Here is a 26177-nt window from a genome sequence, read left to right as displayed (position 1 = left end):
GGCTGCAAGCCGCTTGGCTCCTCGGTATCTGTCGGCTGCCTCCGGAGTCCCCTGAGCCAACCAGGCTCGATAGGACTCTTTCTTCAGCTTGACAGCCCCCCTCACCCGGGGTGTCCACCACCGAGTGCGGGGATTGCCACCCCGACAGGCACCGACAACCTTGCAGCCACAGCTCCGTTCAGCCGCCTCAACAATGGAGGTCCGGAACATGGCCCACTCAGACTCAATGTTACCAGCCTCCCCCGGGATGCAGTCGAAGCTCTGCCGGATGTGGGAGTTGAAGATCTTTCTGACAGGTTCCTCTGCCAAACGTTCCCAGCAAACCCTCAACACACGTTTGGGCCTGCCAGGTCTGTCCGGCATCCTCCCCCGCCATCTGATCCAACACACCACAAGGTAGTGATCAGTTGACAGCTCAGCGCCTCTCTTCACCCGAGTGTCCAGAACATATGGCCGCAGGTCAGATGATACGACTATAAAATCGATCATCGAAATGCGGCCTAGGGTGTCCTGATGCCAGGTGTACTTGTGGACACCCTTATGTTCGAACATGGTGTTCGTAATGGACAAACTGTGACGAGCACAGAAATCCAATAACTGAACACCACTCGGGTTCAGATCAGCGGGGCCGTTCCTCCCAATCACGCCCCTCCAGGTCTCACTGTCATTACCCACGTGAGCATTGAAGTCCCCCAGCAGAACAATGGAGTCCCCAGAATGAGTGTTCTCCAGCACTCCCTCTAGGGTCCCCAAGAAGGCATGGTACTCTGAACTGCTGTTCGGTGCATAAGCACAAACAACAGTCAGAGCCCTTTCCCCAACCCGAAGGCGCAGGGAAATTACCCTCTCGTCCACTGGGGTAAACCCCAACGTACAGGCGCTAAGCCGGGGGGCTATGAGTAAGCCCACACCTGCCTTACGCCTCTCACCCTGGGCAACTCCAGAGTGAAAGAGCATCCAGCCCCTCTCGAGGAGATTGGTTCCAGAGCCCATACTGTGTGTCGAGGTGAGCCCAACTATATCTAGTCGGTACCTCTCAACCTCGCGCACCAGCTCAGGCTCTTTTCCCACCAGAGAGGTTACGTTCCATGTTCCAAAAGCCAGTTTCAGTAACCGAGGATCAGAATGCCAGGGCCCCCGACCCCGACCACCACCCGATCCACAATGCACCAGACCCGGATTACTACCTCTCCCACAGGTGGTGGGCCCATGGGAGCCAAACAATACATGTCTCACCAAATCTACAGTAAGTGGAAAACTCGGAACACTGGATGAATTCTGCTGAACCATTCCTTTAGAACGTGGACGACTGACAGATAAATGTACATTTAAGAGGAGCAGTATTTTCAGTTGTGCAAAAATAGTGACACAGATTAATTGAGACCACATCAAATATTAATAAGACGTCTAAAAATGTGAAGATCTTGTCTTTGTAGTAATATTTTTAGCAGCAAATCCTTCCAAATCTCTCCCATCCAGTCAGGTCCCTTTGAGATTTCTTCATATTTTGATCTGTAATTCAATCCAGCCCCCAGAATGAGCTTCGGAACAGCTCTGCATCGCTTAACACACTTCATCCTGCCTTTAAAATATCTCTGCTATTACAGAAAATACCCCAAACATCAGGCCTCAAGGCCATGCATCTTCATATGTCCCTATACGTCAGCTCATTTAACACAGTGGAACAGTGGATGACTGGACGAAACAGATAGTCCCCATGGTGGAATATGCTTAGTCCTTTAGATTAAAAAGCCCTGCAAAATAAGTCGGTGGATCTGTGTGTGGAGGCATCATCAAAGGCCACCATCCACTGAACCGCTATAAATTGCTCTACACATTTAACACAGACAGCTGCTGTTACATCCAATGTTTACGCTCCAGTGTCCCAGAGAACGCCTCATGTGTCAGCCTCCTCGCCCCCAGTCTGACTGGTCTGTGTCCTTTCTTACCTGGACCCTCTCATTTGACCTTCCACAGAAAACAAGTGCCAGTCCATGCTGTCTTTGTACGTGGGAGTGAAGGGCTACTTCTCAAAAGCCAAGCCCCTCTATTACCATGACCAGACGGAAGCACAAGGCCAAGAAGCCAGTGCCCAGCAAATCTCCCATAGCAGTCAGGTAGGGAATGGAGAAGTTATCTGGGTCCAGACTTTTCCTCCACATCAGCCGGACAATGAGGTCAGCCGTGTACAGCAGGATACCCACCTAAACAGAGAGTAAAAGAAATTAGAATCAAAATTCGGATTCATCCTGATCAGGGTTGTGGTGGGTCCGGAGCCAAATCACTAGGCACAAGACAGGAACACAACCTGGACGAGGCGCCAGTCCATCACAGGGCACCACACACTCAACCTGTCACTCTCACACACTGTGCACAGCTTTGGACACTTCTGTTTGTAGGTGGATTGGCTGTGCAGGTGTTTTTTAATAGCGGGAGGAAACCGCAGTGACCCAAGGTGGGAAATGAACCCAGAACCCCAAGACCCTGTCTGGCAGGGTTGGATTCTTTCGCCAGCCACCAACCCAATAATGCTGCTAATACTACGACTGCTTCTGTAGCTTGGAGATTTCACAAACGCATAGTGTCGGATGTCTGGATTTTATCATGACTGACAAGTCTCTCTGGCCAATCAATGCTCTGTAAGGTTTATACGTCCACTTGGCTCGCTTGGAACCACAACTAAAAAAAAGGTACCTTATTTTCCTAATGGAAAAGCAAAATAGCTGAGTAGAGCTGAGCCACACAGAGTAGGTACCAAGCAGCGGGGAAGTGCCAAATGTGAGCAATGTACTGTGGATCTCAAGCAAGAAGCACCATGAGGTACCAGAATTTTTTTCAATTAATAATTGCAATTAGGCAACGGTAGCTCTTGGTTCCCTTAAGAACTGTAACAAACCATTAATTCATTCATTCATTATCTGTAACCCTTATCCAATTCAGGGTCGCAGTGGGTCCAGAGCCTACCTGGAATCATTGGGCGCAAGGCGGGAATACACCCTGGAGGGGGCGCCAGTCCTTCACAGGGCAACACAGACACACACACATTCACTCACACACACACACCTACGGACACTTTGGAGTCACCAATCCACCTACCAACGTGTGTTTTTGGACTGCGGGAGGAAACCAGAGCACCCGGAGGAAACCCACGCAGACACAGGGAGAACACACCACACTCCTCACAGACAGTCACCCGGAGGAAACCCACGCAGACACAGAGAGAACACACCACACTCCTCACAGACAGTCACCCGTAGGAAACCCACGCAGACACAGGGAGAACACACCACACGCCTCACAGACAGTCACCCGGAGGAAACCCACGCAGACACAGGGAGAACACACCACACGCCTCACAGACAGTCACCCGGAGCGGGAATCGAACCCACAACCTCCAGGCCCCTGGAGCTGTGTGACTGCGACAACTACCTGCTGCTCCACCTTGTAACAAACCAGCCAGTGATATTTCAGTAGAACAGTGATTCAAAATAGTCGAACTGCTCCTCAGAAAACTCCAGGTGTCCTTTCTACATTGATGTTCTATGCCAATGATTTGGGACATACAATAGAGCAACGCTGTGGAAACTCTAGCAGGAGTCTCACAGGAGTGATTTCACCGAACCAAGCACATGTGCTCCATAAATAATGCTCTCACACTGTAAATTAAAACAATGGAATAAAAATGTAGGCTCCAAAAATATAAGGATGGAAAAATGCAACAGCCTCTTCCACTGCTACTCTGGCAAGTTCAGGGCATTCTGACTTCACTCAAGAATCCTGAAAGATGGAGACATAATTTGAAATAATATTAATCACATACTATTACTTTGAGTGTTTTCATTTAAAAAAAACATTCGTTTAAAAAAAAAAAAGTGAAGTTCCGTGATTACGCTGCTGCCTTCACAGGGCAGTTGTTGAGACCCAGTAACACACCCGGGTCCACAGCTCGGTGGGTGAGAACCACTGGTCTATGGCACCACTTCAAAGATCTCTTTTATTTTCAGAGTCTACTTCTTCTCCTAATCTTTCAGCTTTCTGCTACATCTTCAACAGCTGGATCAACATATTTATGACAAGTCTTCACAGTTTAATGGTGCAAAATAATGAGGAAAACTACCGCAGAGCACATTATTCACTTCAATAACGAGAAGAATATGATTTTGGAATGTGTTAAGTGTCAAAACTCCACAGCTGAACGGTGACTGGATCAATCACTCTGACAATATCCAAGCACGCCTACCAAAGGCATGTGGAAAAAGTGTGTGTGTGTGTGTGTGTGTACTGACCTGGAGTAGCGCGGCACACAGGTAGCAGCAGGTAAAGGCCAGTGTGATGGGAGTGTGACCGCCCTGCAGTGTTTTGATGGCAAAGAGAAAGACCAGATGACCCGGGACCACCAGCAGGAAGAGCACCCTGGCTGACTTTGAGTTCACCCCTGAGGGGAAAAAAAGAAACACACCCTGATACACATGGTTCTCCGGCTTTATCTGAAAAATATACTTTATTCATCATGTGGGGAACTTGTTTTTGACTCACTGTGGCTGGCCAACACACATCAGTTTAGCACTCATACATCAGATTCAGCTAATGCCAGCTTTAGTAGACACTTAAAGGTGCGTAAAAGGATATTAAAGCTGATGCTGTAGGATGACACTTGGTCTTTTAAGAACTTTAAAGGATGGTATTTCTGAAAAACATTTGTGTAAAGTGTGAAAACAACCCTTAACGTTGTTTTCCAAATACGGTTCTTTAAGAAAACCAAAACTGGTTCTTCTACCATTACTCAAAGAACCCTTTGCGGGCCCATTATTTAAGGGTGGGTTTGGGCTCCCAAGGTCTTCTATCAACAGGGGATCACCGGGGATGCTTCACCCTCCTGACACCTGGGGTCCTTGTAGCACAACAGGGGCACAGCAGGCCTCGCTCTCACTGGGTGTGTAGCTTGCCCCTACAGCTCTTATCTTATCAGCTCTTATCACAAGGATAATGCTAGCCAACGTGGGCATCTGTGCTTAACATTCTCCTCCAAGTGTGTTGAGCAGTCCACTGGTGTTTAGTCACCGGTGTTTCCATTCTGGCACTCACCCACACACCCACCACAGTGTTAAAGCATCAAAGAGGAGTGCTACAGTAGCTTTAGACGCATTATAAAAGAAAAATGCTAATATAAAAACCAAGCAAATAAAAATAAAGGACATAATACATACACAACACAAAAAGCTCAATCACCCTGTCACTAACAGAGCTGCCCAGTGGACTCAAAGCGTCCTGCATGAGGTGGGGCATGTTCTCCATCATGATAGCTTATGCTTGGCCCATACTTCAGGATAATGGGGCAGATTCTGAGGCTGATTTTGCTCCTTCTCCAATAATGTGAGAGTCCATAAGCGTTCCGACCTTCTCTCAGTGCAGTCGGCGCCGGCACAATTGTAAATATGAATCAATATTTACGAGGCAGAATCCCGTAGTGTGGGGTGGATGCCGACTTCCAGGTATGAAATGTGCCGTTAACGTCAAGCCTGAAAAACCATAAACCAATGAGTGCTGAGCTAGGGTTATGGTCTCACTGCCATCCGCCATGTTTGTTTACATCTACTTTGTGTGCCTGGTGGGGGGGGGGGGGGGGGGGGGTTTGACCAGGGACGTTAGCTGTCCTCCAGTAACCGAATCAATAAGAATCATGCAGGCATTCATTTATTCTAAGGTCTTTCATATTACACACACTGTATGACCCATTACCTCACACTGACAAACAATGTTATTGAAAGATGATCTGTGCATTTTAAAACAGCACTGTGTAAAGAAATATTGTCCGTTGATTAAACAACAGCGAGATGAAATTAAATATTAAACGGATCTGAGCAAAAACACCTGTTTAAACAGATTTGACTCCCACTCTGGAGGAGAGTGTGTACAACACAGAGCAATGTCTGGTGCTAGGTGTTATTTCTCTGTTGCTGTTAGATTAAATGAAGGTGGATGGAGTGAGAGACTGACCTGCAGAAAAGAAAGTGATACAGGGGTTTGGCCAGTGCTGTCTCATCTTATACGGCAGAACTCCAGGGATGCTCCAGAAGTGCAGAAAGGTGGAGATCCTACTCGCCTGGATGGCCACCAGGTTCCCCCCGACTCCTGTGAGGCAGAGACAGATGCATGCTTGTGTACTCTTGATGCTGGCATTACTGGCTTGTTTTACTCTGGTGTTCACTGTGTGTACGCTTCACAATGTGGCATCACTCACTCACAGCTGAAGGGAAATCTAATCCAGACTGTTGTTTACAAAACCCACCACAGCTCCTCAACTCACAAACGTGTATTTTACTGAGAGCATGACTCTGCAGCCCTGAAACATCTGCACACTCCTGGAAACGGCTGCTTTCCGCCTCTGCCACTGGAGCGCCTCTCTAAATATAACCCAGTAAACATTTAGCTGTTGATTCAACGTTGAAATAACGTAATGACTGCCGTCTAATCAACGTTCTCTTAAGGTTGAAAATGAAAGTTGAAAAGACGTCCAAACACAGACATTGAAAAGACGACTGTTAGACGTATTTTGGACGTCCGTTGACGTTATTAATTGGTCCCGAAATAAATTACTTGTATAAAACGCGTTTTGGACGTCCACTGACGTTATCGATTGGTCACCACTTAACTAACTTATTAAGATGGGTTTTGGACGTTCATTGACGTTTAAAATATGTTCTTGACGGACAGACTACTTTTAGACCTATTTTGAACGTCCAGGGACGTTCCTTGTTTACTGGGAAGAGCTACAGTAAGTTCTACACACACTACAGACCTGCCCACACTCAAACGCCTTATTGAAGGGTTTTAAAGAACGAGACGTTCCGTTTTGACAAAGGTGGTTTGACTCTGGGATCGAAACCAAAGGCCACTCAAAAAAACGCAGCAAAACAACTGAATAAATGTAGACTGATCAGCCATAACATTATAACTACCTCCCTCTCCTCTCACTATGTATTCTCTTCATTCTCTTGAAGTTGTGAATTTACAGTAGTACACCTGTTGCTCTGCATACTTTGTTTTCCTCCTTACTTCCTGTTCTTCAATGGTCAGGACCTCTACAGAGCAGGTATGATCTGTTTGGTGTGTCATTCTCAGAGCTGCAGTGACACTGACGTGGTGGTGGTGCATGGGCACCATATTGGGGACCTATTGTCTAGTTTCAGAGTGTAACACTAATATAAACAGATGGGAAAGGTTCTCTGAGGTTCTCTCCTGTGCCTCACAACATTTAGAAGCCCACCGCCTCTTCACATCAGGGGGTTGAAGGATTGTACTATGTAGTATAACGAGGAGAAAAAGACTGCTATACTCTGTTAGCCACATTAGCATTTTCGTCATAGGCTCTAATGGAAAACTGTTAGCATGTTCGACTTGTCTCACAACATTTAGAAGCCCACCGCCTCTTCACGTCAGGGGGATGAAGGATTGTACTATGTAGTATAACGAGGAGAAAAAGACTGCTATACTCTGTTAGCCACATTAGCATTTTCATCATAGGCTCTAATGGAAAACTGTTAGCATGTTCGACTTTAACGCTTTCCTCTGCTCTTGTGACCGAATCTAAGTGAGTCATTAACACACAGATCATATACAAGCTTCAGTAATTGTGTTATTCCAGTTGTGATTTGTTTTAGCGTGTAAGAGACTACAGACACAAGCCACACATTATTTTGTCTCATGCCTTTTGCCCTTGTTTACAGGGTAAAAGATCTGATCTCGCCTTGGGAGTTGTATTTAGTCAGCTATAAGGATTTGTTTTTCCCTGTCAAATTAGCACAGTAATTGCTATGTTTACTGTGTGCAGTATTTTTAGTTTTATTATCTGTGATGTGCACTCGGTAGGAAGTACTTTGGGATACAGCCTGAGCTCTTGCTTCTGAAGCAACTGGTGAGGCCTAGGATCATCCAGGATCAGAACCTGACGTCACTATTGCTCCTGTGGCTGAATGCCATTAAACACAGAAATGTTCAGCTAATAAAAACCTTCGAAGAAGAGTAAAAGTTGTTACTGCAGCAAGGGTGACAAACCTATGGAGAGTTATTCACTTTATATCTTTAAAAAATAGAAGTAAAAACCCCAGTGGTGAAACGAAACCATTCCAGATGAGAATTCCATGGATTTGCATGTAAGCGCTGGAAAATAGCAGTGATGCAAAGCAGTATGTTCTCTGTCCAACAGAGCAGTGTTTGTGTGTCCAGGTGTAAAAGGAACACAGATAAATCTTATCTGGAAATGACAGGCAAGCAGTCACAACTGGAACAGAGAAACAACAACAGCCTGTTCAAAGCACATCAATACTCACCATTGATAACTGGTGTAAAGACAGCCATGCCCTCAAAGTTGGGATCACTAACCGTTTTGTCAAGGATCAGGCCACCAACGCTGGAAAGACAAAATGATGAGATTAACATAATTCACGTACGTTACAACTTCTCTTGTTCCTATAGAAATAACCACATTATACACTAAAGAGTGAGGTGAGTTCCTACCTCTCAACAACGTATCATGAGCTGACTGTGTATGTGCCACTAGCTCAATGCAACTAGAAGCTCAACACGCTTGGAGGAGAACACTAAGACATTCATGTTAGCTAAAGGAACACTAGTTAAGATATAGCATTGTTGCTCCTAGTCTCCCCCTACTGATGCAGAGTGTAATCAAGAGGGACGGGGTGCTTTCCATCTCACCTCCAGAATTTACACAGTACATTTTCTGCAGTGCTGAGCCCAGAGTAGCAAAGACTCACTATGATTTGGAGCAGTAATTTTAAAGTAAATATACTACCTAGCGAAACTACCTGTGAGAAAAACATAACAGACAATCGCTTGCATGAATACGATTTGCTTCTTATTGGTGATACATTGCTTACGCATCTTTAAATGTTATGTGGAATTCATGAAAGAGGTAAAAATGTGCACCTGCTGATGGACATGGCCACTATAACAGGCTGCCAGCCAGACCTCAGCACCTCTCTGATCTGAGGACTCCGTCGAGCGATCACCACCCACAGAGGAATCATTATGAGGAAGAACAAACACACCAGCGGAGAGAGGTACCAGATATCTACAACACAGAACACACAACACACACTTCAGTTCACATTTACAATCTCACACAACTATCAGTAAACAGATGCGGCTGGTAAAATTCAGTGGGATACACACAGCTGCCCTCCACATAAGAGACTTCAGAGGTTCAGTTCCCAGCTTGGTCAGGAAAAACCTATACTAATATATATACGTAAAATATATATTTATCAAATAATACAGTACAGGGTGGGCCATTTCTATGGAAACACCTTAATACAATGGGAATGGTTGGTGATATTAACTTCCTGTTGCTCATTAGTATATGGGAGGGGGGAAACTTTTCAAGATGGGTGGTGACCATGGCGGCCATTTTGAAGTCGGCCATTTTGGATCCAACTTTTGTTTTTCAATGGTAAGAGGGTCATGTGACACATCAAACTTCACAAGAATTTCACAAGAAAAACAACAGTGTGCTTGGTTTTAACGTCACTTTATTTGTTCATGAGTTATTTACACGTTTCTGACCACTTATAAAATGTGTTCAAATTGCTGCCCATTGTGTTGGATTGTCAATGCAACCCCCTTCTCCCACTCTTCACACACTGATAGCAACACCACAGGAGAAATGCTAGCACAGGCTTCCAGTATCCGTAGTTTTTTTTCTGTACATGACAATACAGGCAAATACAGTCAATATGACGAAAGATGTGGTCCTATCTGGATCTGTTGTGTTACAAACAAGAAACTAGGTCTGAATCCCATATAGCTCTAGATTCCCTACATAGTGCACAATGTAGGTCTTAAAATCTGCACATGAACCACCATTTGGGATTCAGCCCCGTTCCTTGCTGTAAATATAGTGCACAAGTCTGATAAAGAAGCCCAAACTCTATTACTCATTATCTCCACTATAAAGGAAGCCAGGAGTAACTTGAGGTCCAGCACTAGATTCACATTTGCTGTAACTATATTCCCAGTCCCAGGTAAAGAGTCAGAGTAATGAGACTTTTCTGCTGGGGCTTTACATCACGCAGTAACTGATTTATTTTTCACTTTCACATTTCCACTGAAATATATCAGCCAGCTGATAAAGGCCTGATACATATTAATAAGAGGAGCAGCCACACTTGTTTCACTAGACATCACAAACCTGTTTATCGGACCAGTATATCAGATCATGCTGTGTTTCTGTTTCCTTCAATATTAGGTTCAAATGATGTAAAATATAATTGTTACATGTTTCAATTTCATCTTATTATCATTTTATTTGTTTTTGTCTTCAGTCAGCATTTGAAGACTGTGAGAGAGGCTGCCGTTCAGTTCATTCCACCATCTGGGTCCAGGACAGAGAACAGTCTTGAGGCTTGTCTTCCAAGTGTCTTGAAGTCTGGTGGGTCAAGTCGAGCCGTAAGCTCAAAGGGCTCGAGGTGCAGATCCTCTCTTCACCATTGCCATAAGGTAGGGAGGGGGTGGTCTATTCTTGGCCTTGAAGGCAAGCATCAAAGTTTTAAATCTGATGTGGCAGCTACAGGAAGCCAGTGAAGTGAACGCAGCAGGGAAGCGACATGAGTGAACTTGAGAAAATTGAAGGCCCATTGCTTTCTAAACTACTTAAACGAGCATTAAGTACTGGTTGAAGCACATGGTATTTGCATCTAACTTTTGATCTTCTTTCTAGTTGAGAACACACAGGGAGTGTTTGTTGTTGCTTCTATGCTTTGATAATTCTCTATTATTTCTTACTCATTGTCAGAACAATACCAAGGGTGTTTGGACCTATTTGTACTTTTGTAAGTTGACTGTCTGTGAGGAGTGTGGTGTGTTCTCCCTGTGTCTGCGTGGGTTTCCTCGGGGTGACTGTCTGTGAGGAGTGTGGTGTGTTCTCCCTGTGTCTGCGTGGGTTTCCTCCGGGTGACTGTCTGTGAGGAGTGTGGTGTGTTCTCCCTGTGTCTGCGTGGGTTTCCTCCGGGTGACTGTCTGTGGGGAGTGTGGTGTGTTCTCTCTGTGTCTGCGTGGGTTTCCTCCGGGTGACTGTCTGTGAGGAGTGTGGTGTGTTCTCTCTGTGTCTGTGTGGGTTTCCTCTGGGTGCTCCGGTTTTCTCCCACAGTCCAAAAACACATGTTGGTAGGTGGATTGGTGACTCAAAAGTGTCCGTAGGTGTGAATGTGTGTGTGTGTGTCTGTGTTGCCCTGTGAAGGACTTGCGCCCCCTCCAGGGTGTATTCCCGCCTTGCACCCAATGATTCCAGGTAGGCTCTGGACCCACCGCGACCCTGAACTGGATAAGGGTTACAGAGAATGAATGAATGAATGAACAATTGCATTAATATATATAGAGAGTTAGTTTAGTTAGTTAATTGTGTTTTTATTCCTTTGTCATTTTATGTATTGTTTATCTTTAGACATCAGTGTTAATCTTTGCTTCCATTTTATTCCGCTCTAAAATGTGTTTGATTTTGTGCTGATTAAATAAAGCTCACTTAAAGTAGCCTGACCCAAGTATGAAACGGTAAATATCTGCGGTAAATATCTGACGGTGTTTAAACAGAAAGACTGTGTGATTATCAGCTTTGTTTTGTGTGAAACAAGGGTGTCACTTTAAACATATGACTAACATATGTCACAGAAATATGACCTCCCATCACCATCTTTACCACTCTAGCTCAGACTGGACAGTGGAATGGCTACTCACAGTACATTTAAAGTGTCCACTGACCTCTACTGGGGCCATGCTTTCACTGCAACAAGAGCCTATTGGCCACATTCACTTGAAAAAGCTTGGTCTTTTTTTTTTTTTTAAATGCATCTCTCTTCCTCCCTGTACGAGCTCCACCGCAGTGAATGCTAATTCTCTCTCTCTCTCTCTCTCTCTCACACACACACACACATTAAAGGACTGATTTACAGCTGAATGCTAGTGTGATTTGCATCAACAACACGCTATGTCCTTGGTTTTGTCTTAACCACACGTCACTTCCATTTTTATTTGCTGCAAACCTAATGCTAACAGAGCTGTCGTTGCTTGGAGGAGAACACTAACTACCCCATTCTCTTATGTTAGCTAAAAGACACAAGTATGTTCTAGCATTATGCTAATCCAGCTGTGTACCTCTGTAATGAAACAAGGTGCTGCTGACCCCAGCCAGCAGAGAGAGAGTGATGAGGTCTCCCAGACTGGCAGCGATGGGAGTGGCGACGTTGTCCGGGTTAATGCCCACTCTCCTGGAGCCGATAATTACACCAATCATCACCAGCCCTGCGGAAACAGCAGTGTTAGTCATAAAGATAGTATTATAATGCTGGACATTACACTGGGTAACTCTCATTAGCAACATTAGCAGTTCAGATGCTAATCGACTTTACATGTGTGTAACACACATACCTTCCTACCTTGTACATGTTTGGACAACATCCTTATTCAATGGTTTTTCTAGATTGTAAATTAATATAAAAGACATTTAAACTATGAAGAAACACATATGGTGTTGTGTGACAGACTGCAGTAATAATTCCCACATTGGAAAAAGGTAAAAAGTAAACTACAGGTCAAGATGCTGAAAAATGTAAAGATATCAAATAAAAATGACTAAGGCTTTACTTTAGTATTGGGGCTATTCTTTTTATTATCATTTATTTGGGTGGAACAAGGGTGCTGGTTTAAGGCTTCATCACGACCTGATGATACACATCATAACCATTATAACAGGACTTCACCATCACCATCACAGGCTGAATATATAATACATTTGTAAAATCTTGCTTTAATGGGAGACAATTTGAAGTGAAGGTTGCTGCTAAGCACAATTTTCCTTGAATACAACCAGCTTACATTTACCGTCAGGACTGTGCTGTTGCAGTCCTTTGCTCAATATTTACAAATCCTGCATTCCGCAGGGAGCAACTGTTCCCTACCTTAATAAAGCACACACACACACACATTACTCTGTGCTTTTCCTTCTTCATTAAAGTTTTTTGTGAGAGACAATAACAGCATATTGTCCCTCTCTGGAATGCAATTTCGACACTCTGTGGTTGAAATCCCGAGGAATCTTTCCATCTCCCCTGACTGGCTCTCACTGATAAGATGCAGTTTTTGGTCTTGAAGGCCATAACTAGTGTGTGGCCAGATGTCAATGCGGGTCATAGAAAGTCATAATAAAAAGATTCTGTCCACTCTACTTAACCTTCCTCCTGTGTTAGCTTTCTGTTACTCTGTTTTGACCCGTGTCTTAAATCAGCCATAAGACCCCCTAAAAACAATTAAGTATCAACCAATTAGATTCTTCCCTCTTGTTGACCTTGTTAGGCTTCATTATCCATGAAAGGATTGGTTTTAATTGTTTATTGTTGCAGATTGTAAACAAAACACGCTACAAAACTCTACCTCTAAACTGACTGGGCCTTACATGTCTGGACATGTCTGTCTTTCCTTGTTTTGTGAAACAGACAAAGACAGAAGCCCCTAACTGAAGCTCGAGTGGTTGTAGGAGGAGCCAGCTGTAGGCTGTTGGTGTATAGTGTGTTTATGAATCCAGATTTGGTACTTGTTTTTGTTTTCTGATTTAAAACTATACCTGGGTCGAAATTGACCCTAACAACAGAAAAGCCATCATTTTAATAATTTTAATTTTATAATTTAGAAAAAAAAATTATTATTATTTTGTTGAAATAGAAGTTCCCGACAAAGTCAAAAAGTCTTGATGCAAAAAACAACAAGTGCTGTATGGAGCACTTGTATATATTTAAAAACTTAAAAACGGTTCGGTCAAGACCCTAACACACGAAGAAGGTTAACTGATAAATGTATAATCTGTTGTAATCCTGATTTTTTGTCATATTAGGTCTGTTAGTAACGAACAAAAATGAGGGTTTTTATCTGTAAACCAATCCTATGTGAAAACTTTAAATAAACAAATTCACTGTGGAGGAAGCATTATGACTCTGTGGTTCCTTGGGTTCATGGGTTTCTACAGCATTTGCAGCCACTCCGCCCTTGGTACCCTGTGTGCTCCAGTGAGCAAGGCATTTCCAAGGGTGTCCCTAGTCTCTGAGTTTTGGAGTTTCTTGGAGTCCAGGGCGCTGGATCTGTTGCAAGTGTTTCCACCAGAAACGTAAATAGATTTGAGATGTTCCCTGATTACAACAGCAGCAGGACTTTTAACACTACACGTAACACTCCACATTACATTTATGTGATAAATGATACAAGGCAGGTGGCCTGTGCTAATGTAGACTTACATAAAGAAGCACACTAGTGTGCAACAAAACGTTTGTGTGTTGTGTGGCAACAGACCAGTGTGAGCCCAGCTGGGGAACAATTTGTGTGTGTTTTAAATCTGTTGTGGCTTATTACTGTTATTATTTTTCTGTAATGTTTGTATAAATAAAATATCATCTCAAGGTGATGCTGTAACTGAATATCAGCACGGCTGGGATTATCTTCAGTACAATTCACAGCTACAATCATTCAGAAAAATTAAATTTGCTACTTATTTTTTTACTTTCACAGTGCAAGGGAAAGGAACACAATAATGTACCTAAAGAGAGGGCAGCAATAAAGGCAGTGGTCACACTGCTGGCACAGAGAACAGCAGCCTGGTCTAACTCCACTCCTCCCCTGGACACAGCACCCAGAGCCACGGCCGCAAGCGCTGCCAGAAAGCCCACCACAGTGGCTTGAACCTGAATGAAAAAAGAGGATCATTAACTGACAATAGTGGCTTTGGATTTTTACGCAGACCTGCTCCTATATGTAGATCCACATCTGCCTCCCTGGTGACAAAGGCCGTAACTATCCCCACTGGCACCGTTAATGCATTCTCAGTACCTCAGTTCTCAGTCAAAATAATCTGAAATAAGCTCAGCCACTGTGTGTATTTTTAGTTTAATCACTAATATTAATGTTTCCTCATGGTGCAGTCCTGTTGTCTATTTGATGGACATATGTTTTATCAAGAAAAGAGGTCACTGTTGACTTACGATACAATACGATATGATGAATTACAGGCTATTGCTGATTTTCAGAATATAACGCACGCTGTAGTTTTAAACGCAAACACTGAACTATTTCGTAGGCACGTTTACCTGGATGAGAGCCAGATTGCTGGACACCATTAACCACTGCTGCTTAGGATCATCCATCTGACCAGTGTTCGCCTGTAAATGGACACAAGCACAGGATATAACCTCAAACACAGGACTAAATTTCAAAGGCCATTTCAGGTTTCTTTGCCTTAAAAAAGAAAACACTGCTACAGGCTGAAAAGGCAGTCTTACAAGCATGACTACATTAAACCTGGGCTCCTTTCACTGACAGACTGTCACACTGGAAAGTGAGCACTACGTATAGAAAACAGAACTGAAAATCTTATAAGAGCTTACAGCAGTGGAGAGACGAGAGGCCAGGGTCATCTCCAGGTTCCCCTTCAGTCCGACCAGAGCGGGCACCAGGATAAACACCTCGGTGATTACCTTAAACACATCCCAGTGCTGAAACAAACACACACACACACACACAGCATAAGGAGAGCATCATCAGAGGGCAAGAACATTAACCCACTAATTTGCATACTTTGTTAGAGTACATGTTATTTTACTTTAGTATTAAGACATAACCTGCATCTATAGCCTGAACCTGATGGAGGCGCTGTAGATGCCAAACCACAGCATGGATGTGTTTGTGGGTTTTTTTCTTTTCATTTACAGTGGAAGTATATTTTTTAACACAAATGTAAACATGCATTTAGTTGCACAATTTACAAATAAAGGAGTTTTCTGCATTTAATCCATCTGTGGCGAGAAGGCCAGTGCTGCAGAACAAGAAATCCATAGCGTGGAACTGGATGTGATCCAGACATTGCTGTTCCTTCTCTCCTCCTGCCCCCAATTTTAATATTTTAATATCATATAACATTACGCTGTTAAATGAAAGCCTTAAGATGGAGTTACTCTTGAAAAGCTAAAAATCAGTGCCTCGCTAACTCAGTTCTTTTTTATTCATCCGTTAATAAAATTCATTGATTGGGATGGTGGATCGTTCTTAGTGCTGCAGTGACACTGATGTGGTGGTGGTGGTGTGTTAGTGTGTGTTTGTGGTGATATAACTGGATCAGACACAGCAGTGCAGCTGGAGTTTCCTGTGTCCACTGTATACAAACTGTGCAGCAAACAGATGAGCTACTGTCTCTGACTTTATATCTACAAGGTGATTCAAAGAAGGAAGTGTGTCTAACAGAGTGGACAGTGAGTGGACACAGTGTTTAAAAGCTCCAGCAGCCACTGCTGTGTCTGATCCACTCGCACTTGCTCCTGTGTGGTCAGTGGAACTCAGAGAATGGACAGTGACAGTAGGCACAAGAAGGTGATCATAATATTACGGTTGATCAGTGAACATCACTGCTCCAACGTTATGAACCACGCTTCGTGTCTTAATTTTCCAGACTCATTTCAATTTCAGCATCAAGGAATATGTAAATTATCTACTAGAAAACGACACTGAAGCCTTAGCCATGGCTAATCAATTCCATTACCTGCTCTCTGTACTTTCTCAATATATTTCCCAGATATTTCCTGTGATTCAGAGTCAGACAGATGTCTAACAGCTGGCTCTCTGACTTGCAAACCACCAAAACTACAGCTGTTACAACCTTTGGAACCTGTGGCAATCCATGGTCCATAGAAAAGCATTACAGCCCATTAAACCCAAGATAAACACTCCAAATAAGAAATAAATGTTAAAACATCAGCTCTAAATAGTTTGTGGCAGTTTTGGCAGCTGTTAGTGAATGAGCTGAGTGCTCTCTGCTCCACAGTCCTGCATCTAAAAATATCCCTAATGTTTAAATAAACAGATAAGGGCTGTGGTGCCAGGCAGCTATCGTCCAGATATTTATAACTCTCTTATAACAGTGTCCCGGGGGGATTGAGATGCTTCTGATACGCCAGTTTTGTCCAGCTTCATTCTGAGAGCAAGCCCACACACACACACACACACACACACACACACACAGTATCTCTTCTCTCACTCTCAATTCAATTACCAGGCGTAGAGCAGTGCCCAGACCACCTGCCTCCTCTCACACTACACCCAACCCCCACACCCAAAAAATCATAAACAGCGGGCATCAAACAAACCTCCATTCTAGATTGTCAGGACTGTAATGAGGTTCTAGATTATAGTCTAGTCTACACTTCTAAAGCATTTCACCTTATTTCTTTGATTTAAACTCAATGTTCAATTTTAATAAAAATAAAAAAAAAACACTTTTTATAAAATTCAGATGTTTCCTCACCATTTGCTGGTTCTTCAGGCTGTTTGTGTTCTCAAAACCAACCAAAGCAAAAACAAAGGGTCTCTGTCTGACGTGATATGCTCTCTCTCTCTCTCTCATTTTTCAGAGAAACTGCATCTGGAGATGTTTAGATGAAACTTTGAAAATCACGAACTACAAAGGTGGGTAACATTAATTAATTACTTAATGTGGAACTGACTCTAAATTCTGAAGACAGCCAACTGCACGAACCCTAACCCTAACCCAGACCCAAAGTGCTACAAAACTAAACACCCCGTGTCTTTTTTTCCCCTCAAACATACCATTCCACCTTAAAAGATGCTGAGCTTCTGAATGTAAACAAACCAGGAAGAACATCAGTTCCCCACAATCACAGCTACTGCCTTTCATTTCCATTGAAAACACCTATTACGTACACGTTTTACAGTTCTCGGTGTCAGTGGTTGGGGGAGGGGGGGGGGTGTTATAATCCGAACTTTAGTCAGAAGCCTCCATGATTAAATACAACATCAAATATTTTTAAGGTACTATACCCTTTGCCTTTACAACAGTTTCCATTTTATCAAGAGACCTGCTTTTATTTCAAAGAAATCTGCAGGGATGTTTCTTCATGCTTCCAAATTTCAGTCTTAAAATTTAGTTGCATTTTCTGTTTCCCACTGTCCAAATAATCTCAAACACATTCAGTGATGCTGAGGTGTGGGCTCTGGGGACGTGTTAATTGCTCTGTGAACACATGGAGCTCCTTCGTTTTTGCTTTGATTTAAAATTGTTATCTAATCTCATTGGACATACCTCCTGAAAAAGAACAATTTGTACTTTTGTTTCGACTGGAAAAATAAATAAATGTAGAAGAGTGGTCTCTGACTTCTGCACAGTACCGTATTTTCACTCCTATGTAAATTTTGAGGGTCTGCATATCGTTGCTGTCCAATTGCGTTCTTAACTTTCAATGGAAAGTGAATGTTAGAAGATTTAAATCCATGTAATTTTGGAGCATTTCTATTGGTTTTTTTCTTCATGAAATTTTTACACAATGTGAAGAACAGCTGCTGTGTTCAAATGATGTAGTAAACTAAAATGGAGATACATGTTTTTAATTGGACAGCAACAATATACTATAATAATATAATAATAAAGTGGTTTTAGTACATGCAAAATAAGTTTTTTGTTTGTTAGTTTTTTTGAACTGGTACAACATCAACAAATTTCTGTGTTTAGCGCAAAAAAATGTGCTAGTGCTCGTGGCATAGCAAAATCATACTTTTCACAAATTTCTCAGACTTTTTTTAAACTAAATACAACGGAATATGCCTCTGGAAAAAGATACCGTTCAATTTTATGACAGAGAAACCAACTACAGTTCTGACACCAAGTCTAAAACCACAACAAATCACTGTGAAATAGCCGTACTTGAACGAGGTCCATGACGAGTCCAGCAGCCACCATGCCCAGCCCAGAGACCAGGTATGGGAGAGTAACCTGTGCAGCGATGAGGTAGGAGCTCTCTGGCAGGAAGCCGTGAGCTGACCGGGTCAGTTTACAGGTGAAACCTCGAAGCTTCTTCCCCTGGTAGCACAGCTCAAGCTCTAACTGAGTTACCACCATTGCTGCTACCCCATCCCCAACAGGGACAACTCTCAGGGGTCTGGGAAGTCCTTGGTATGTTTCCGGAAAGTGTTTAAGACCCAATGCTAACAGCTAGTTCCTTACATTGAGAATATAAGCCAATATATTTGATTTATATTGAAATATATATTCAATATAATTGAATCATTGAATTCCTTGTTTTCAAATGTATGATGGTAAGAATACAGGGTCCAGAGAGGGTGAGGAGTCTCTGTCCAGAGTGTGGAGAAAGGAAAGACTTCTTAATTCAAATGAAGAGAACAAGCTACACAATTCATAGAGTTCATAATGATGAATTTTTAACAGCTAAAATTAGTCCTCAAGTTATGTGTGAAAATGTTGCAGAGCTTCTCAGTTTCTTTAAAGTATAATATCTATTACATCAAACACAAATTTAACACAAAATTTGGAAGTAGCAAACCTGCAGTGTTTCCGGTTTACTTCACACTAGCATTAGCCTCCACAATCCTCCTAAATTAGCTAGAAGTGTAACTCATTGTCAGATTCCTCCTGAATTTCCAATACTATTTCCTTTCAGACATCATAATTTTTCACAGCTTTTAGAAGAACACAGTGAGACACAGGTTTCAGCTGCTAGCCTCTAAAGTCTGTTGCTAGCTAAAGTCAAGAAGTAAATTGTTTGTTCCTCTGTAATTTCATTAACAATGTTCTTTTGGATGTCAAATTTCAGGCTAACATGTCAGTGAGTCAGTGGACACTCCTGAGTCTCCCTTAAAATGGGATACTTCACATTACAAAAGCTAGCAAACCCAGCCTTTGTTAATGTTAGCCTCTAAAGTATTTTTTTAATTAATTGCTAGCATATAGTTATCCAGAGTTACTTTTCTAAAGAAACTTCCTTAAATTTTCACACTGACATAAAATGGACAACTCTTATTTTTCACAAAACCCTAGTTTATCAGAATTACCAAAATAAATAAATATATAAAGTAAAATCTTCAAGTTAGCCTTCAAATGATTTTTTGATTCTTTTCTAGTGTAATTTTGTAATCTTCCAGAGCTTTGTTTTCCGTTAAATTTCAATTACTGACACAGAATAAAGATTACAGCATTTTCACTATCCTTACTTCAGCAACATTTACAATAATTCACCAAATCATAACAAGCTAATATTAGCTTTCATATTAGCATAGTCCTTGTTGATTATCTGCTAGCATGAGCCAACAAGCCTGTTTGTCCTCCAGAAATTCAGTTCTTGACAATTTTTCTCCAGTTTTCATACGCTGACTATGCTGAAAAGACTAAAGTCTCACTTTTGTGAACAAGAAAAGCTACTTTTTTCCACAATCCTCAATTTAGCAACATCCACAACAGCAAACTTAAACTTAACAAGCCTGTGTTGCTACTAAAATTAGCTTCTGAAATCTTTTCTTGATAGTTTTCAGTCCAGAGTCACTCCAGTAGTGTTTCGGCTTTTTAACAGTTTCCCTCAACAAAGTTACACTGAATGGAGAAAGAATCTTTCTGCACAATCCTTAATTTTTCACACGAAGAAGAACAAATGAAAACATATCCAGTCTTCTTCACTGCTTTAACTTCTAAAGTCCTTCTTGACCAGCTGGTGGTTTAAGTCAGTGATTTGGCTGGTCCTTCAGAGTGTCACTCCTTGAACATTTCCATTCAATTGTCAAAAAAAATAATACAAAAATCGATTTATTCGCACTCAACTGCAATCCAGGTTCCCATAAAGACCCGAATCGCTGCTACAACATCACACTGCCACATCCATCTGTGTGAAAGCACCAGCCTAGAGGTGGATGTGTGTATATCTGTGTGGCATCCTCACTTCGTCACTGCTGTCGTGACTCACGGTCTCCACAACACACACTTGCTAGCGATTTAAACACACACACACAAACACACAGTAGTTCCTTTCCTGTAAGCGTTCCCTGCTCTGTCCAGCAGCTTCAGCACCTGACACAAACACATGTTGAGATTTTGTTTTCTGTCCTCCATTCCGTGAGCCATCCACCCTCTGGGCGTCCTCCACCAATCGCTCCTCGCATCTTCTCCTCGTTCCTCCTCTCCTCTTCTCTTTTCATCTTTCCCCTCCTCCTCCTTCCTCCTCTTTTATCTCTTCCTTTGATCGATAGCCACAGGTCTGGTATCTATATACAACTACTACTAGTTCAGTGTCCGTTCAGTATAAACTCAGTAGCAGTTCACTATAAGCTCTGTGTTTCTAGAGTATTATCTCAGTATTAACTCTGCTAGTGCCTGCTCATGATGAGGTGCCGCTCCGCATGCACTTCTGTCTTATCGGCAGTAAATGAGCTGATTACTAACAGAGAGAGGAGGGAGAGCAAGAGAGTGAGTGAGGACAAAAAGAGTGAGAAACAGAGAGAAGGAGAGTGAAAATACAAAGAGCATGAAAGAGGGCATAAATAAAATGAGCAAAACAAAGTGAACTGAGGAAGTGAGAGAGAGAGATAGAGAGAGTGAGAGAGAGAGAGAGAGAGAGAGAGAGAGAGAGAGAGAGAGAGAGAGAGGGAGAGAAGCATGATTCAGCTCCACAGAGGGAGCCCTGAGACAGACGAGTGACGCAGCAAACTCTCTGCCAATCCTCATCTGAGTTACCACCACCCCACACTTCCGCTCATCTATTAAACATCCACATCAGTATAGAACACGCTCTGTCTAGTCCACTGCAATGAACCCAGTGACTTTCGACCTAAAGGGTCCTCACTCAGATCACCGGAGCGTTTTACCATAAGCAAATGGGCAACACGACCCTGTGAAGTGCAGTCGCTGTAGAATATGAATCCACTTGTACTGTGGAAGTAATAAGCAAGTGATAAAGAGTGGGCTACATAGGAGTCCTTTTGAGTGTGAGATTTTATTGTCTTTGTTTTGTATCGCCCTCAGGAACCCCACCAGAGAGCAGGTATGATTTTAGGTGGTGAATCATTCTCAGCACTGCAGTGATATTGACGTGGTATGGTGTGTCAGTGTGTGTCATACTGGTAGTGCTCAGGTGTCCACTGACGAAGGACTAGAGGACGATCGACTCACACTGTGCAGCGACAGATGAGCTACTGTCTCTGACTTTACATCTACAAGGTGGAGCAACGAGGGAGGAGTGTCTCTCAGAGTGGACAGAGAGTGGACACAGGGTTTATAAACTCCAGCAGTAACCGCTGTGTCTGATCCACTCTACACCAGCACAACACACACTAACACACCACCACCACATCAGTGTCACTGCAGCACTGAGAATGATCCACCACCAACCTAGCTGTTATACTTTAGCCCTTTAGCTGTTATACTTTCACTGAGAGCAAGAGAGCAACTTTCTGTTTTTAATGTGTTTAAATACAGTCTTAAAAAGGTGAGGTTCTAGATCTCAAGGCTTTTAGCCAGAGAATGAAACATTCATCCATTCATTTAGTTATTCATTAATGCTATAAAAGGAACATAAAATACCCTGCACACTATTTGAAGCATGTATTTGTGCCTAAATTTCATGCTAAATGTTCTTTTCCAAGAAGCGATACATTCTCCTTCTCACCTCACTGGTCATCTGTGTGAGAGAGCTCTAAATCCAGCCATAAAAAGCACTTAGTATAAAAACACAATGTACAACACTCTACAGAACACTGTAAAAGGGCAGAAATTGACTGAACAGCCATGTAAATGAATACTACATAATATTTTGCCTTAAAATTCATTCATTCATTCATTCATTCATTATCTGTAAGTGCTTATCCAGTTCAGGGTCGCGGTGGGTCCAGAGCCTACCTGGAATCATTGGGCGCAAGGCAGGAATACACCCTGGAGGGGGCGCCAGTCCTTCACAGGGCAACACACACACACTCACACACTCACACCTACGGACACTTTTGAGTCACCAATCCATCTACCAGCGTGTGTTTTTGAACTGTGGGAGGAAACCGGAGCACCCAGAGGAAACACACGCAGACACAGAGAGAACACGCCACACTCCTCACAGACAGTCACCCGGAGGAAACCCACGCAGACACAGGGAGAACACACCACATTCCTCACAGACAGTCACCTGGAGGAAACCCACGCAGAAACAGGGAGAACACACCACACTCCTCACAGACAGTCACCCGGAGGAAACCCACGCAGACACAGAGAGAACACACCACACTCCTCACAGACAGTCACCCTGAGGAAACCCACGCAGACACAGGGAGAACACACCACACTCCTCACAGACAGTCACCCGGAGGAAACCCACGCAGACACAGAGAGAACACACCACACTCCTCACAGACAGTCACCCGGAGGAAACCCACGCAGACACAGAGAGAACACACCACACTCCTCACAGACAGTCACCCGGAGGAAACCCACGCAGACACAGGGAGAACACACCACACTCCTCACAGACAGTCACCCGGAGGAAACCCACGCATACACAGGGAGAACACCCCACACTCCTCACAGACAGTCACCCGGAGCGGGAATCGATTCCACAACCGCCAGGTCCCTGGAGCTGTGTGACTGTGACACCTACCTGCTGCGCCACCGTGCCGCCCTACCTTAAAATTACACCTTCAAAATCATTGTAATGATACTCTGAACTATAAGAGAGAGAATACAGCCTCTGTCATTGCTACTATGGGCTCAGCACTAAAGAAACTGAGCTATGTAACTCCTGTTTTACACCGTGTTTCTTTAAAAGCATGTACTGCTGCTCGTGACCACTTTAATATAATGTTTAAGAAGAAGAAGCACATTTATTGATCTCCTTCGGGAAATTGCTTCTCTGCATTTGAACTATCCGTGGCAGTGAACACACAGACACACATACCTTAAGTGCAATGAACATACACACAACCGGAGCAGTTTGGGGGTTAGGTGCCATGCTCAAGGGCACTTGAGCCGTGAATTAATTTTCTCCTGCCTGTCCTCAGAGATGAAGCAGCGACCCTCCGGCCTCAAGCTCGCTTCTCTAGCCTCAAGGCCATGGCTGCCCAGTCATAACCTGATAAGTAACCCTTAATAAGCAAAACAAGAAGCGTCCTACCTGCACGCTGTCCAGCACCATGCCTGCCATGACCATGCCCATGCCTGCCAGCAGGTACGGGAAGATGACCTGGAGGCAGATGGCCCTGGACGACTCCTCCTCTGTCTTCACCTGCAAGGTCTTCTTCTTCTCCTCCACAGGTTTTTTGGGGGGAACGACGGGAGGAAGTAGCGGTGCTTCATCCTGACCATTTAAGCTGCCACTGTGGTCACTACCTCCCTGACCTTTTCCCTTTCCCTTCTTCGACTTCTTCCGTCCTCCTCCTCCTCCTCCTTTCCTCGGGCGGATGTCCTCTGCAGGCATGGCCTCTGCCACAAACATAATCATAGCTTAGTGTTAAAAAATGCTCAGAGAAACCGGTTCACAGTTACAATCCTGGGAGACATTTGGCAAAATCAACAATGTCATACACTGAACAATCACTGGATCAGGAACAGCTAGTACCTACACTACATTGTCCAGGGAGAACACACCACACTCCTCACAGACAGTCACCCGGAGGAAACCCATGCAGACACAGGGAGAACACACCACACTCCTCACAGACAGTCACCCGGAGGAAACCCACGCAGACACAGAGAGAACACACCACACTCCTCACAGACAGTCACCCGGAGGAAACCCATGCAGACACAGGGAGAACACACCACACTCCTCACAGACAGTCACCCGGAGGAAACCCACGTGGACATAGACAGTCACCCAGAGGAAACCCACGCAGACACAGGGAGAACACACCACACTCCTCACAGAAAGTCACCCTGAGGAAACCCACGCAGACACAGAGAGAACACACCACACTCCTCACAGACAGTCACCCGGAGGAAACCCACGCAGACACAGGGAGAACACACCACACTCCTCACAGACAGTCACCCGGAGGAAACCCACGCAGACACAGGGAGAACACACCACACTCCTCACAGACAGTCACCTGGAGCGGGACCTGTGACACTACCTGCTGCGCCACCGTGCCGCCCTAAATGTAATCCAGTGTTCCTTTAAAATACTATAGTTAAAGCACAAGACAACGCATTGCTACAGTCACTCGTCCAGCATCCCGTTGTGTATTTTGTCCTTGTGAATGTGGAGTAACGTAGTGCTGCTTCACCACAGTGGCTTTAAAACCTGGTCCTTGACAAATGTCCTGCACTTTTTTAACACACCGTATACAACACATCAGCTTTCTCAGCTGAGCCTAAGGTCACCAAAGCCAAGTGTAGAGGGGTAGGGGTGTGTAAAGTAGGTTTGATCGAGCAGAAAAGCTCAATATCAAGGACCAGGGCTAAAACCCTGCGCTTCAGCACTTGGTGCATCTATGGAGGGATAGAATGGTAGAACAGGAAAACGGGTCAGTCAATGCAATCCCACAGGTTAGTGAACTAAAGCATGCAACATGCTTAAAACGTCATTATCTACGAACAGTATTCCAGCGGTAATACATGTAACGTTTATACCCGCTGCGTTGCTGTGCATTACTAGTCAAACGCCATTGAATCAGGCGAGAGGAAGCAGTGTTTTGCACGAGAGCTGCATGCAACTTTCCACCCACTTGTTTCTCTGTTGCATGTAAACACAAAGAAGCGGAGCCTACCGTTTTGCACTAGACACTCATTTGTGTTTGCATGAAGATACTTGTATGTGTCTGCGTTCACCCACGAGCTCAGAATCAAGTGATCATCCCCAAAACCAGCGAAAAATCACAGACAAGCAACTCCAGCCTGGTGCGCGCTTCCGTTTTTCTGCATTAACTAGGACTTCAAAAGGAGCCCCCGGCATTCATTATGTTTTTACGGGGTCTGGGGGGGGGTCTACTCCCAAAACAATGGGTACATTTCTATCACGTCTTGGGTTGTCCTTGTTACACAGCGTATTTTCATTTTTACAACACTTTATCCACGTTAGAGAGAAATCCTGCGTCTGCGCATGCGCTGCTGACGTCAGCAAGTCCAAGGGGTTTTCACATGTCTACGAAGTAAACGCATGTGCAGACAGATCCCATTTAAAGCTCAGTAAAATGGATCAAACTGTATTCTACAATGACTCTGCGCCTTGTTACAGCTGGTACCACAGTCTATTTCCGGAGTATAGTGTTGTTTTTTTCTTACTACAGCCTTTAACAGCTTGCACCTATCACAGTTCTGACCATAGAGGAACACTTTGTAGTTCTGCCATTACAGACTC

General features: G+C 43.7%; 1 protein-coding gene across 3 annotated transcripts; it reads right to left on the bottom strand.

Annotated features, from left to right (window-relative positions):
* Nucleotides 1-513: 513 nt before the first annotated feature.
* Nucleotides 514-25869, bottom strand: LOC136696865 (solute carrier family 41 member 1). 3 transcript variants are annotated; one of them, XM_066671566.1, is made up of 11 exons: nucleotides 25588-25869; nucleotides 23994-24301; nucleotides 15438-15545; nucleotides 15141-15212; nucleotides 14594-14738; nucleotides 12166-12312; nucleotides 8947-9091; nucleotides 8331-8410; nucleotides 5998-6132; nucleotides 4287-4435; nucleotides 514-2204 (listed from the first exon to the last, which is right to left on the bottom strand). In XM_066671566.1, the coding sequence occupies exons 2-11, from the start codon at nucleotides 24294-24296 to the stop codon at nucleotides 2031-2033; spliced, it is 1458 nt and encodes a 485-aa protein (XP_066527663.1). In that variant the 5' UTR covers nucleotides 24297-24301; nucleotides 25588-25869; the 3' UTR covers nucleotides 514-2030. The 3 variants fall into 3 exon arrangements, with proteins under 3 accessions (XP_066527663.1, XP_066527664.1, XP_066527665.1); XM_066671567.1 differs by having other exon boundaries at nucleotides 25653-25869; XM_066671568.1 differs by lacking the exons at nucleotides 23994-24301; nucleotides 25588-25869 and adding an exon at nucleotides 18761-19031.
* Between the last annotated feature and the right edge of the window lie 308 nt (nucleotides 25870-26177).

The sequence above is a fragment of the Hoplias malabaricus genome, chromosome 5 (genome assembly GCF_029633855.1).
Source record: "Hoplias malabaricus isolate fHopMal1 chromosome 5, fHopMal1.hap1, whole genome shotgun sequence".
In the NCBI taxonomy this organism is placed as follows: Eukaryota; Metazoa; Chordata; class Actinopteri; order Characiformes; family Erythrinidae; genus Hoplias; species Hoplias malabaricus.
This window is presented reverse-complemented; position numbering and strand designations above follow the sequence as displayed.